Raw genomic sequence first — 15,509 nt, 5'->3', positions numbered from 1 at the left:
CTCATCATTTTAATTTTTTTCCCCTTTCATAGGCATTTTTTATGTTCCACCCACCGCAATCATTTTGACTTAGTACCTTTAAAACGTCGTAATTTCACTTAGTTACTGTGAGCGTTAAGAAATTAGACGTTCTCTATTAACTTTTTGAGTTTTTGATCATCCATTCATAGCAATAAGCCCGCTGGCAAATGAAAATTTGCCAGGCCAAAAACTGTAAATTTAAAAAGTGATGATGTTTTACAACCATTAACCTCACTATATTGTTATCAATATTACACCTATTATAATACACACAATATTTTTAAAGATTTCCTTTCAGAAATAATTCTTTTACAATCGCATGGAAAATGTAAACATTTTATCCACACAGAAAGCTTCGCCAGTGGCGGTGTATTGTTGTTGTTTTTGGTTTTTATTAAGGCCGTTAGTAAAAAATATACCTAATTTTGAGTGTAGATTGATGTGTAGGTTGTGCTGGCCATCCAGTACAACATAGTATTGCCATATCCATCCATTTCATAAAATAAGTACCGTGCACAGTTTAACTTCTACGCAAAATCCTCATCATCAAGATCATCTATGGTATTGTCTACGGCTTATAAATCGTGACAGGCCGTTTCTTGAATTTTTCGTTTCTGTAATAATTGAATACATATTTTGCGTTGTTTCATGCAGTTGCATTTATAGTTCTTTGTTCTTTGTATTTTTAACTCAGTTTTACTGAGTAATCTCTTATTGAGGAATCTTGGGGCAAACAAGCAAATCAATAAAATAAGCCGACTAAACAGGCATTTGAATTAAAATGACTTTGACGTCGAAGGTAAGTTACATCCAAAGAATTTATGCGATATAGAATTTCTAATATAAAAAAAAAAACAAATAATTAATAATTTTATCGCAGATGGAGGTCGACACGACGAAGGGTGATGGATTCAGGCCTTATTACATTACTAAAATTGAGGAACTTCAACTGGTTGTAGCCGACAAATCACAAAACTTGCGTAGATTGCAAGCACAGAGAAATGAACTCAATGCGAAAGGTAATGAATGAAAGAGTACTGTAAATTTAGCGGAATGTTCAACTATGGCTTCAGTTATAATAAAACTTGTAGCGATGTTAAAGCTGTCTCGTTTTTCCAGTTCGTATGCTTCGTGAAGAATTGCAGCTTCTCCAGGAGCAGGGTTCCTACGTGGGAGAAGTGGTGAAACCCATGGACAAGAAGAAAGTTCTAGTGAAAGTTCACCCAGAAGGGAAGTTTGTCGTAGACTTGGACAAAAATATTGACATCAATGATGTGACTGCTAACTGTCGTGTCGCACTGAGAAATGAGAGTTATACTCTTCATAAAATTCTTCCCAATAAAGTAAGTCCAGTTATCGTATTATGTGGTGCACATTTCTTAAACATACAGTTGAACTAGGTTATTACGAGGAAGATGGGATCAACTGAATTTGTTAATTATAAGCATTACTCGTTATACCAGAGAAAGGTAAAAAAATATATATTTCATTAAAAAAATGTATCTAAATGCTCTGCTTGATGCTTGGCAATCGCAATGGGAATCTTCTCCTTCAGGGAGGGTTACCTTTCTTTCATTTTTTCCTTCAATCCGTTAAAATCCGCTTAAAATCATCTTGGGTTATCCCTGATCACTGGACTATGCAGTTTTTATCCTTTTTATTTATATTTTTTATTATTAAAATGATTTGTTTTTAATATTGTTGATTCCCCTTCGTGCTGCTGCAGATATCCAAATCAATTTTCTGAACACATCCTGTGGTCCTGTCCATTTCCCCCTCTCTATAATTACCGAATGGAGCTTCTCACTGCTATCCGTGGCCCTGTTATAGGTCCCGTCGGTCGTACAGATCTGGGCCACCTAAGCCATTCCGAAAAGAATTTTAAGGCTTTTGAAATGTTTTGTAATCATTTCGGCGAATTGATCATGTCCAATCAATTTAATCCCAGTCAGTGAAGAATTCACTTCCCTCTTTTCTGCATCCATTATTTTTTTAATCATATAGTTTGACCGTAATTCATTATTTATTTACTATCATAAAATATTGGATATTTTGTACTGGTAAAAATGGTCCTTATTTAGCTAGTTAAGTCTTTGAATTTTAAGGAATGGCATTGTATTATCATTTTGTAACCGAAAATTAACATAGCTGACGCTAGTTTTCTCCAAACTTTCATTCTGTACAGTAAACCAACACCCCATGCGTGTTAAATATTTGAACCAAGCATATATCATTATCATTCCCTTTCCGCACCTAATGGTACATAGGGCACTGCATTGGTACACCAATCGCAGCGTATCTTGATCATTTTTGTTACACGAAGGTAAGATGATTAGTCTTATGCTTCAGGTACCATTCCAGGGACTATGAAATACAAAAATGCCATATGTGAATATGGAAATCAACTACCTACAGGTGGAATACTGAATGTTACATTATTACGATCACTTAATCCAGCCAATGACAGATCATAAGACTTCAATATTTTCAACAGCTTCATCGCTGTTGAAAATTTACATATTTATACATGAAAAATACAGGGATATTATTTACAAGACCCACAAAGTCAATTTATATGGCTTGCCAGTGGAGATTTTTTTAAAAACATTAATAATTACACTATTTGTTTCATTATTATGTGTATAGGGATCAAGAAAAATAAATAAATTCGGTATTATTTAAAAAATAAAAACCTTAAGATTTAAACACAAATAAACCATTACGCCGTTTCTCCATAAGGGTAGGTAGAGAGGATAGAATGCCATAACACTGTCTTTGCGTAAAGACCTCGCTTCCTCTTCATTCACACGTCTTCTCATGCGCGCATGCCGATTATTCAAATTTTCGACATGTCCATCTTCAAGTATTTGTTGGATTTGGTCACGCCATGTCCTTCTCGTTTAGCGGATTAAACTTCCCTTTATTGAAGAGCTAATTTTGTATGACAGGTCGACCCCCTGGTGTCCCTCATGATGGTGGAAAAGGTCCCCGACTCCACGTACGAGATGGTGGGAGGCCTGGACAAGCAGATTAAGGAGATCAAGGAGGTGATCGAGCTTCCCGTGAAGCACCCTGAACTGTTCGATGCCCTCGGAATTGCTCAGCCCAAGGGAGTACTGCTCTATGGTCCTCCCGGCACAGGTTTAAATAATTACATCTTTTTACTGTTCCAGTCTTGGGAATACAGATCCTAAAATAATTTAAGTGGTCATATTTCAAAAATACTTATCAACCAAATATGTGTATAATCTTCATTGTGATTTTACATTTAAATGGATAATAGCCAAAATATCTTTATTTATTTAAATATATTTATACATAGAAAATTATTATAAAGGAAGTAGAAAGACACAATGGTATATAGTAGACTTAGTGGGAGTTGAAGCGGCAGAGAGGTGTTTATAATTGAATTTGATTCAGTGATCGTTTAAAAGAAGACAACTTGTAATCAAGACTGGTATGTTTGTTGGCAGACCTAAGAATTCTGGGCATAGGGGAATGAAAGAGTATGTTTTGTCTGAGATTTCTAGTTAGGATATTTAATTTTATTGAGCTCAGTAGTTCAGGCGCATCAAAGAGTTAGTTGAGAATTTTAAATCTTAACCAACAATACTGTCAGATCAAAGCCCTGCCACTCAAATATGCGGTGACAGATATCGCTTTGTCATTTGCCACAATAAGGTCCCTAGGAGTGCAGCCTTCTCCCATCAGCAGGCATGTCAGTAGGTGGCTGTTTTCCTGGGTTGCGCCGCAGTCACGCAGGATATCGTTGAATAAGGGAAACGTTGAATGCCGATTTTTCACATGTGAAATGCTGCCTGCCAGGCATAAACGAAAAGCTTTTCTGCACCGTATAGTTGCTGGTGATAAAAAATGGATCCAATATGATAATCCTAAGAGGAAGAAATCATGGGGACCATCTGGCCATGCTTTAACATCTACAGCTTAGCCAAACATTCATGGAAAAAAACTTTTGTTGTGTATTTGGTGGGATCAGCTTGGTGTCGTGTATTATGATATGCTCAAACCGAATTAAACATTTACTAGAGCTGTCTACCGAACACAATTGATGATATTGAGTCGAGCACTCGAGGAAAAGCGCCCCCATTACTACTCCAGATACGACAAAGTTATTCTCCTGGATGATAATGCTCATCCAGAACATGTTGCAGCGCTGGTCAAAATCTGTTTGAAAATACTCAATTGGGAAGTTTTACCCCACCAGACATTGCCCCTTCGGACTACTACTTGTTCCAATCGATGGCACATGGCCTGGCTGAGCAGCACTTCACATCATATGAAGATACCGAAAATTGGGTCGATTCGTGGATAGCCTCAAAAGATGAAGCATTCTTCCGACGCGGTATCTGTATGCTGCCAAAAAGATGGGGAAAAGTAATGGCAAGCGATGAACAATACTTAGAATAAAACATAAGATTCTGTTCTTTCACAATAAATGCCCAATTTTTTATAAAAAACGGCGGAAGTTTATTTGTACACCCAATAGAAAAGGACAATTACATCACAAAATGGACGCTTTATTACTCCGAGATTATAATTAAAATATGAAATTAATGTTTAAATATAAAAATACTATAAGTAATGCATATATCTCCTGTATAATTGACATAAAATAGAATCATAATTATTTCACTAATATGTTTATAATTATTTTTAAAAAAGAGAAAGGAAATAAAGTAAAAAATAATATAAATTAAAAAGAGGAGAATTGAGGGGAGGGATGGCCATTCAAATGGAAAGGATAGCTAATTTAATTGCAGCAAGTCCAACAGCTCAGCATAATTTTTAGCTGTTCTGTAGATGCTTGCCAGGGGAGAATAATGGATGAAGTTTGTCCTATTATACTCGCACTGGAACATGTGTCGGAGTCTGGTGGTCCTTGTGGGCATACGGAAGTTTATCAGGGACAGTAATTTGGGGCAATCTATTATGGTGCATATCACTTTGTGCATCAGAGTGAAGTCAGCAATTGTCCTTCTAGTGGATAACAATGTTAACCTCAACTCGAATATCAAAGTTTGGTAGCAAATTTCATCTACAGATTTACCTTTTTTGAACTGTATGTAGCGTAAAAACTTCCGCTGAACTCTTTCCATGTTAAAAGAGTTGCAGTTGTACACAGTGCTCCAGACTGACGATGCATATTCCAGTTTCGATCGGACCAGGGCACAATACAGAGATTTTATTTAAACGATGCTACTAAAATTGTTGTATTCCGGATAATGAAGCCCAGCATCTTCTTAGCTATTGTCATTCTATGGTGCATAAAGGTTAGCTTTTCATAAAATGTTAACCCGAGATCTCTGGTTTGTGGGGCAATTTATTTTTCTAAATAGCTTCAAATCATCAGCATATAGCAAGAAATCTTCATTAGAAAATTGTGCGGGTAAATCATTAATAAATAGTACAAAGAGAAATGGACCAAGTCGAGCACCTTGTGGTACCCCCCCCCCCCCCCGATCTAGCTGTAATTCATAAGAGCGATAGCCATTTAGATTTATTCTCCTACTGCTAAGATGACTTTTGAGCCAGTTTAAGATAGTCTCATAAATTCCTAGTGCTTCTAATTTGGTAAAGTAGATAATTCACATCAGGTATAAAAATACCTATTCGTGGAAGACATATTGTAATTTTATTTTTAATATCAAATTACTTAGTGTTATTACATTTTACCAGTTTTTCATTATTTTTTATTTTATTTTATTGCCCATTACAGGATTAAACAATGCAAATGTTTCCTTTTTTCTTATCAGGAAAGACTTTGCTGGCTCGAGCTGTAGCTCACCATACTGAATGTACTTTCATCCGTGTCTCTGGGTCTGAACTGGTTCAGAAATTCATCGGAGAAGGAAGTCGAATGGTCAGGGAACTCTTCGTTATGGCCAGGTAAAGATATATCTATAAATTGTCAGCTTTAATTCCTTTAATATATACAAGCGGACAGGCGCCGTGGCGCAGTTGGTTAAACAGCCAGTTGCGAAATTGGTGTTGCGGGTTTGATTCCCGCCAGTTGCAAGAAAAATATCTAACAAAGATTTTTCTTAATTGGTCTCGATGTTGTGGAGTATTATTCATAATTGCCTTCCATATCCTTTCTTTCCCACCTGCTGACAAGCCTCTAAAATAGAGGCTTGGCGGGTTATTCCTTTAAAAAAATAACTAAATATTTACATACTATTTATTGTCACTTTGTTTTTAGATCACACACGTTTTTATTTAAAACTGCGATAAATTAAAAAAACTTAGAATCAAAGCATCACCGCTCAGGTTCCTACTTCTCAAGGAAAAGCCGACAACCAAAACATATAAATGGCAGTAAACATTCACGCGTAACCAAATAATGCTTTTTTTCTGCTTTCAATATTCCTAATTATTGTTTCACCAACTACTTACTATTGGTTCCTAAATCCCTTTTCTACATATTATTTTATATTGTATCCTGATAATACTGTGTATCCAAAACTAGTTGTGTTAATATTTACATACAATGTGTTCTTGACTCTAGGGAGCATGCACCATCCATTATCTTCATGGATGAGATTGACTCGATCGGTTCATCTCGTATAGAATCCGGAAGTAGCGGAGATTCTGAAGTACAAAGAACTATGTTGGAACTTCTTAATCAGCAGGATGGATTTGAAGCTACTATTTAATATTTACATACAATGTGTTTTTGACTTTAGGGAGCATGCACCATCCATTATCTTCATGGACGAGATCGACTCGATCGGTTCATCTCGTATAGAATCCGGAAGTAGCGGAGATTCTGAAGTACAAAGAACTATGTTGGAACTTCTTAATCAGCTGGATGGATTTGAAGCTACTAAAAATATCAAGGTTTGTCAACCACTCTGTTTTGAGCAGGTTTATATTCTTGTTTAATATGACACTTTCGTAATGATAAAATAAAAATTGAAAATAATAAAATAGCTTATGTTATAATTATGAAATAATTTCCTCAGGTTATAATGGCCACCAATCGTATTGATATTCTGGACCCTGCGTTGCTAAGGCCCGGTCGTATTGACCGTAAAATCGAATTCCCCCCACCAAATGAGGAAGCTCGTCTCGACATCCTCAAGATCCACTCCAGAAAGATGAACCTTACCCGAGGAATCAACCTTCGGAAGATTGCTGAACTCATGCCGGGAGCGTCGGGTGCCGAAGTCAAGGTATAATTTAATATTGAAAAAAGATGTGTGTATTTATGTATATATTTTTGAGCTCCTTGCCTTGAAATGTTTAGTTTTAATAATAATTCATAACATTTTCGAGAATTAAAAATACTTTTTTTGTGAACCACTTTATTTATTTACACAACTGACTAGTTCAGTGTTATTTAACAACTCTGTGGTCAACGTGTTGTTGTTGAAACTAGTCAGCTGTGCAAACAAATAAAGTGGTTCACAAAACAAAGTATTTTTAATTCTCAAGAATAACGAATTACATATTAACCCTTATACTGCTAAACAACGATATATCGTTGTTGTTAATCCCTATCATAAAGTTCTAACTAGACTGATGCTGACGTCATAATCCCCAAAAGGGTAAATGAATTCGGGAACTGCTTGTTGCACTTAACCGTCAGTGGTATAAAACATTTTCAAAACATAAAAATTACTTACTCGACGGGTTATTATTTAGTTTCGTACCTATTTCAGCCCTACGGAAAATTTTATACAAAAAATGTTTTCTTACGCGCAGTAAAAATTTAAGCATTAAATTGTACTGCAAAGTTTCTTGAAAATGAATAAAAAACATTAAAAATATTTTAATGAAAACGAACAACTTTGAACGACGTCACTTGTTCATATGAATCAATCAATGAAAAGAGGGCTGTGTAAGATTTCCGGTTTGCTAATCGTCAAGGGACCAATCAACAGAACTAACCGAGAAGAAGTGGAAGAGAACTTGCGACGTTACACGCGGATTAATGTCAGAAATACAAAACTTTAAAAGATCGTAGCGCTGATAGTACGATACATAAAAATTGAAAAAAAAAGCTTTGTCTTTTAACAATTTTTTTTTAAACCACTCATCCTCATTATAAATTTACTTATGATGTTTAAATTCGCAGTGCTTTTAATAAAAGAGAAACGACTAAACACAGGAAACTTCTAGCTAGTCGGGACCTGAAACAGTGAACTTTTTTACATTCCAAAAACAGTGAAATAAAAAATAAATCAATGTTAATAGTTGGATTTTTAATCACCTATATGATATTTGAGGAAAATAATTATATTTGATGTTTTCCCCGCTATTAAACCCGATTCAGTGATTACGAAAATATTGATGTACTTCCGTAATGAATAACTAATTGAATACTTTACCTTTAATATAATAACTCTTATCTAGTGAGGTCTCTATATCACCGGAAAACCCCATAATTAAGAGTATAAACAAATAAGTAAAGAGCCATAAAACATAAAAATAATTCAGCATGGAACCTAATGATTGTCAATTAGGACGTTTGAATATTAAAAAAATCATTTGTTAATTTATTATAATGGGTACCCACAGTAATGGGAAATCAAAATGTTTTAGCTGTTCATTAGGTAGTAATTATTACTCTACTAACAAAACGTAATTATTACTATACAAACTCTATTCTACAAACAAAACGTAAATGAGGTATATCAGCTCGATATTGATCCAAAAATACTTTTAAAAAGGCTTCTTCGATTTCGTGCTCTTCGTAAGAGTCATATTATAAATTATTATCACTATCACTTAAAAAAATATCGTTATTGTCTTATTCACTTTCGGAATAGGTTGAGCTGCTAAGCCTCCGAGTTCCTCGGCGAGGGATGATTATTTCTTTATCAAATTCACTATCCGTTATCATTTAGAATGATATATTTTGTAAATTTATTCATAATAAAAAGGACGCTTTGCAGAGTTAAATTGTTAGTTAGAGTAACAAAGTAAGATTAAAAACATATATAAATGTAAAAAATATGTAATTTAGCTCAGCTGTTTGTAATTTCGGCAACTGTTGTCTATCTCGCTCAATCCATTATGCGTGAACTAGCTATTAGTGAAACGGAATATTTTTCTTAGAAGAGATATCAATTTGTGAGACAGTTGTACAAAAACATTATTTTTTTAAATTAAAACTATATTATAACAACTACCAAGAAATAATATCACTTCTTAGTACATTTACCGGTTACCTTTAAGTTTTAATCTAAATAACTCCCTACAAACATTTGGACATACTCATAATATTGTTGATTAAAATAACTTGCATAAAAAAAATTAAATAATTTTAGGCATTACCTAGGAGGTGAAATAATTTATCCAGATGAAACTCACCGACATCAATAAAGGTTTCAGCTCTTTTAGTTTGCAAAAGTCAACTGATGGAAGAGTTGAGGTAATGTAAAAATAATCATGAATGTGTAAACATACCCAGAATAGTGAATATTTCGCAGTGTGTAAAGTGGTCATTTAAACCAGCCAATGACAGATCATAAGTCCTGTAAATGCCTAGACTTCCATATTCCCTTGGCAAAAATGTTTTCCCTCTCTGTTGCAACAAATTTCAAGATATATTTTACTCAATTTTTGTTTAGCATGCATTTATGGAAGTGGTAGGTTTGATAATATATAACAGAGCATTTTGCCTCGCAATCAACAAAAAAACTATCACAATTATTTCGTTTCAATAATAACAATGCGCCTTGAGATTGCAGTACGAGATCAGTTTTGTTTGTTTTAATTTTCAATTTAGAAAGGGTTTACAACCGCTGTACGAAAATTGTCTATTTGCGGCACGAATTTTCTATCTTGCTCACTCCATTGGGTTTGAACTAGATATTTATGAAATGGAAGACTTTTCTTGGAATTGCTATTAATTGATAAAACAGTAGTGTGTTTGGAAAACAACGTATTCGATAAAATATTTTTGAAATGTATAAATAAGAGGATTTCTGATTAGATTCTTGAAAAACTGCGTAGCAGCGTAAGGGTTAAAATGATCCACAAAGGTAGTGCTACAAACATCCAAAATACTAATAAAAATAAATTAATTTTCAATGTGAAAGAAAATCATTTAATTTTGCAACCTTTTAAAAATATTTAGTACCTACTCTGCCAATGACATTCTTACTATGAATAGTAAATATGGATAATTATTTAATGTCAATTTTTTTATTTCAATCTTAGTTTTCTATGCATAAATTAGTAGATCTTAAATTTCACGTGATCCTTAAAAACATTAACAATGCGTCTTCTGAATGTTTAACTATCATACTTATGTATTTTTTTAAAAAACCTTCTCTGGGTGCATGCATATTATGCATTTATCTATAATTATTTTATTTATGGGTGCCCGGAAAAGCTCCACTGAAGACTTGGCTGTTTTTCAATGAGCTTCATTAAAAACATGTAATAAGATACTATATTTTTATAGGGTGTTTGTACTGAAGCTGGCATGTACGCACTGAGGGAACGCCGCGTGCATGTGACACAAGAAGACTTTGAGATGGCCGTAGCTAAAGTTATGCAGAAAGACTCGGAGAAGAATATGTCCATCAAGAAATTATGGAAATAAAGAGCTACTTATTGTATTTTTCATTTTATATTGTCTTATAATTAACATGTAATTATATTTAATTTTAAAGTATGAATTTTTTTTGGAATAATCGACAGATGCAGGTTAACCAACCAAACTATAAATAAATATGTTTAGATTCTAAATTGTGCCTTCTTCATGATACACGTGAGAGGGTTTAATTGGCTGGCTCTGGTCTCTCTATTAGCTTTAAATACACCTATTTCATCATACATAAAATTATTTTCATGTGTAGATGTTTGTGTAAACTATGTCCAGAAGTCTAGACTTATACATTTAGCCCAGAAGTACAATGAGAAATTTCAGCTCTACAGGAAATTGGATACAAAAAATGTTTTCTTACGCTCGGTAAAAAGTAGAGCATTAAATTGTAAAACAAAGTTACTTGAAAATCTATGAAAATAATTATAAAAAATAATCTTATTGAAACGAACTACTTTGAACGATGTCACCAGTTCATATGAATCAACCAATGATAAGAGCGCTGTGAAAGATTTCTGGTTTACTTACTGTCAACGGACCAATTGGCAGAGAAGAAGCGGAAGAGAACTTGAGACGTTGCACACAGAATAATTTCAGAAATGCAAAACTATAAAAAATCATAGCGCTGATAATACGATACATCAAAATTTAGAAAAATATTTTTGTCTTATTTTAATAGTCTGTTGACAAATAATAAAAAAAACACAACTTCCTCATTTAAAATCACACTATTGATCTGTTGCAATAGACACATTTTACAACTAAATAAATAATTACAATTATAAATGCGCATTCAAAATGTGAGGTCTAAAACAAATATGCCCTGATTCTTAGTTAGTAAAATGAATGCATTTACCATTTTAATCGTAATATTAAGAAATCCCAGAAGTATTTTTAAGGAGTCTACGAAGAAAACTGTTCACTAACTTTTCTTGTATGAAAGGATCTACTTATTATTACGATGCCATAAAAAAGAATGAGCATTATTATTTTATCAAAAATTTAGATGAGCGAATTTTATATTTTCAAAACTGTGACTACGATTTTTAATTGAATTTTATTTTGGACTTTTGTATATTTTTTTTCTATAGAATCTATAGGGACGTAATTATACACAAAAAACTGATTTTAAACACCATTTTTTCAAAATCGCGGCATTAGCCGTGGTCATTCAAGGTCACAAACTTTAGGTTTACTAAGGACCCTATGTCCACCAATTCTTTAAGTTTCAAAACATAATAACCTTTTTTATAAAAAAAAAGTACATAACGAATGACCTTGAACGTCCAATACGTATAATAAATCTCGACAACCACCTGATGGGTCTAAACCTGGTTTTTGCAGCCGTGTAAAGTGTCCTAAAACAAAGCTACTCGTATTTGTAATATCTTTGAAAAATAAAAATTAGTACGTCAAATTCGTTTCTTACCGAAAAATACCGTATTTTACCAAAATCTGGTAAAATTCCCGTAAAATACCGCGGTAATTTTACCGCCTTGCATCTCTAATTAAGAGATACAAAATTAGGCATGTAAGTATATGTCGATTTCATACAAACATGTGTCGTATACCAATTCCATGGTATGATATAAAATCTGTGCTATATTGAAAAGGCGATTACATATTTAAATAGAATTCAATTAAAAAATATAAACTTATATATTTATTTTTTTACTTATTTGTGCCCATTGTGTTCCCTTAAAATTGATGAACAATATCTAAACATAACAAATCTTATAATAATAAAGATACGTATATAGTTTCATGCAACTTTTATTTATGATTTTTAACAGTGACCGGGTTTCGTCGTGACCATCATCGTCAGACTGTTACTATATATGTATTTTTATTATTATAATTAAAATGCAGTTTCACCAAGAAATGTCAGTAGAAAAACTCAATCTATTATGACAAATTTTGATTATTATACCAATATTGTATGTATTGTTTATTGTTTGTGAACCAGAATAAATAGTAATCAAAAAATAAAAGTTAAATTAAAAACTTAAAACATCAAATTACATATTTATATGTAAAAATATATTAAAGGGAAAGATACACCCTTCTTGTAAATGCATTCCATGAACTTAAAAAAAATAATTAAGTAACTTCGCATTTATTTTGTGAAAAATCACTAAAACAAATTTGATATGCTGGCCGAAGATGACTATTCAAGGCTTAAAAGAAAAGAAAGGGTTCTGAAACCGGCAAGCATATTAAATTTATTTTAGTGAATTAACATGAAAAATCACAAATTTAGTCCTTATGGATGGCATATTAATTATCTCAGTAGAGACTTAGACTCAATAGAGACTGCATGTGCGTGAGATGTATGAATGTGGAGGAAGAAATATCTGTATGGGGGTTTGAACCTCCTAAACCTCCCCTTTGTCTTATATTAACGCAAGCACATTTTTTAATTTATAAAATTATTCAACCACGAGGTGCTGCCGCCAGTGGCGATTGTGGGAAACTCAAGAAATAATTATTTAACACGACAATCCGGTGTTTTGTTTTTGGATGTAGTCATCAAATATTTCTGTGTAAATACCTTAAAACAGTATATTACAATTGTACGTCTATCCTGTAAACCTTATAATGTGCATAACTACATACAGTATTTGGATTCAGTGTTTTTGAACAGCGCGTACATGAATGTTACCGGCAACATAATGAAAATGACAAAATATTTTTTACTCAGATTAGACTACTGGTATACTAGAATAAACTTTTTTTGTGCTGGGGTCGTTTTTATTTGTATGTAGTAATTCTTATATTATCTTGATCGAACCCATAATAAAATATGATCTCGCAGTCACTCATCCGGATGGAAAAACACGGTAACGTGTTTTTAAAAAAATAAAATATTTATTGAAAAAGAATCATGACAGAATAAGTATACAATTACAAATAGTTTGTACACACATAATCAATAATAACGTTTTTACCTCACTAATAGAGTGAAAACTCGTGTTTAGAGAGGGAGTTTGTTTTACATTTATTTTTATAGTGTATATATATATGGATATGTATTATATTTTATTAACATCGCATTTTTACTATATAAACCAGATTCCTTAAAATTAGACGTTGTAATATACTGTTAGAATGATTATTTTTATAGCACTATTTTTGTGAAAATCTTCACAAGGGTGCTGTACAATAAACATCTCAACACGTCTTGGTTGGGATTATGTTGAGTTTTAGTAACATACGTGAGCTAAATTTCAACATGTCTTGCAGCTACAGAGCTCACGGGTGGTTTAAATCTAACGACCATTCAAACTTTACAAAAAATAAAGATGTTAAAAGGAAGGTGAGCGCCCGGAACAAGGATGATCGGTGCACTAAAATCAACTTTGGCAAATAAATGTTTATTGCAGAAGGCATAATTGACAGTTTATAAGTTTCATAATTAGCAATTCAGCCTGGTGCCGAGATTTATGCATTTAAAGGTGAAAATGTTAATTTATTTATTATGGATGCAGCCTAAGTCAATTACAACAGTTACACGAAGAAACATACGAGTATATGCAAGAAACTGAACAAAAATAACATAAACCTATGTAGCAAAGACAAACAAGGGTAATACAATAATGCTATACAATATATTCATAAACATGTAATATTTCGAGCTAAACCATGCCAATCCATCTTCATCCACTGTTTTAGTGGCGATGAGATCTATGAAAAGCCGGAAAATCTATTCCAAAGAATTACAAGTTGTGTGACGAATTGACTAATCTACACATTCTGGAAATTGGGGGCATAAAACCAAAATTTGCTATTAGAAGATTTAATAAATATCAGATTTCGATTATGTCGAGATTCTTGCAATATATAAGGCTGAGACAAACATTATTGACTTAATCAAGATCCTTGCAATATGATGGAGTGCTGCGTTGGTTTGGACATGTAGAGCGAATAAATGGCAAAAAAACAGCTAAAGGATTTACCATGTTAATGAATGTAGAAAATAAGGAAGACCGAGAAAGACATGACTTAACTTGAAGAAGACTTTCATTGATGAAGAAGACTGTTACAGAACCTGTCATTCAAGTCCAAATTTAGGCAAAAATTGATTTTTGTTTTTCACTCACACTTTCGAATAATATTAGGTATGTAGGTACGCGGCATGGAGAAAAAACGTGATAAAAAATCGACGTTGATTTCAAAATCGGATATCAACTCATTGGGTGCTCATTGGTTTAGTACCGCGAAACCGTCCAATTTTGCCCTGGATGGATATTTTGCCCAAACAGTCTAATCTATGATCAACCTTTAAAAAAACATATTTCCATTTGATTTCGGTAAATTTGGTACCAAATTTACCGAAATCGGTACCGATTTTGGTACCAAATTTACCGAAATCAAATGAAAATATGTTTTTTTAAAGGTTGATCATAGATTAGACTGTTTGGGCAAAATATCCATCCAGGGCAAAATTGGACGGTTTCGCGGTATTCAAAAATCACTTATCTGTCAATCAACCAATAAAAGGTCGGCATTTGGGTCACGTGGCTAATAATGCCATTGCTGATTGTGACTTGTGACATAACCAATACCAAATCAGCTTAGTTTCATTACGTAAAAAAATTGTTTTGTGCAAAAGCAAAAAATTAGCCACCGACTACCTACCTCAGTAAAAAAAGTTATGCCAACTTTTATTCATCTACATGATAAATCGACAGATGCCCGTCTTTGTTATTACACTACACATTTATAGTTGGAAGTTTTATTATTCAATGGAAGAATATATTTGGTTAGCGAATTCACTTAATATAAAGGCTAATATTACCAAACGTCTTGCAGCGTCTTGTAGTGACAAAGCGCATACAAAGTTTTTAAATTAGTCCCGCCTGTGACTTCACAAGTTCTCTGCGTTTAATTCTGCTGATTGATGAATTGG

General features: G+C 33.2%; 1 protein-coding gene across 1 annotated transcript; it reads left to right on the top strand.

Annotated features, from left to right (window-relative positions):
• The first annotated feature begins 559 nt into the window (after window positions 1-559).
• On the top strand, window positions 560-10,667 carry Rpt6 (26S proteasome regulatory subunit Rpt6). Its single transcript, XM_088230221.1, has 8 exons — window positions 560-820; window positions 902-1,040; window positions 1,141-1,364; window positions 2,970-3,162; window positions 5,796-5,928; window positions 6,726-6,879; window positions 7,005-7,214; window positions 10,457-10,667. The coding sequence occupies exons 1-8, from the start codon at window positions 803-805 to the stop codon at window positions 10,595-10,597; spliced, it is 1,212 nt and encodes a 403-aa protein (XP_088086347.1). The 5' UTR covers window positions 560-802; the 3' UTR covers window positions 10,598-10,667.
• The last annotated feature ends 4,842 nt before the right edge of the window (window positions 10,668-15,509 follow it).

Source organism: Micrasema longulum, unplaced genomic scaffold (genome assembly GCF_059751315.1).
Source record: "Micrasema longulum isolate JH-2025_06_02 unplaced genomic scaffold, ASM5975131v1 h1tg000740l, whole genome shotgun sequence".
Taxonomy (NCBI): domain Eukaryota; kingdom Metazoa; phylum Arthropoda; class Insecta; order Trichoptera; family Brachycentridae; genus Micrasema; species Micrasema longulum.
Note: the sequence above shows the minus strand (reverse complement) of the source record. Positions and strands in the feature narration are given on the sequence as shown.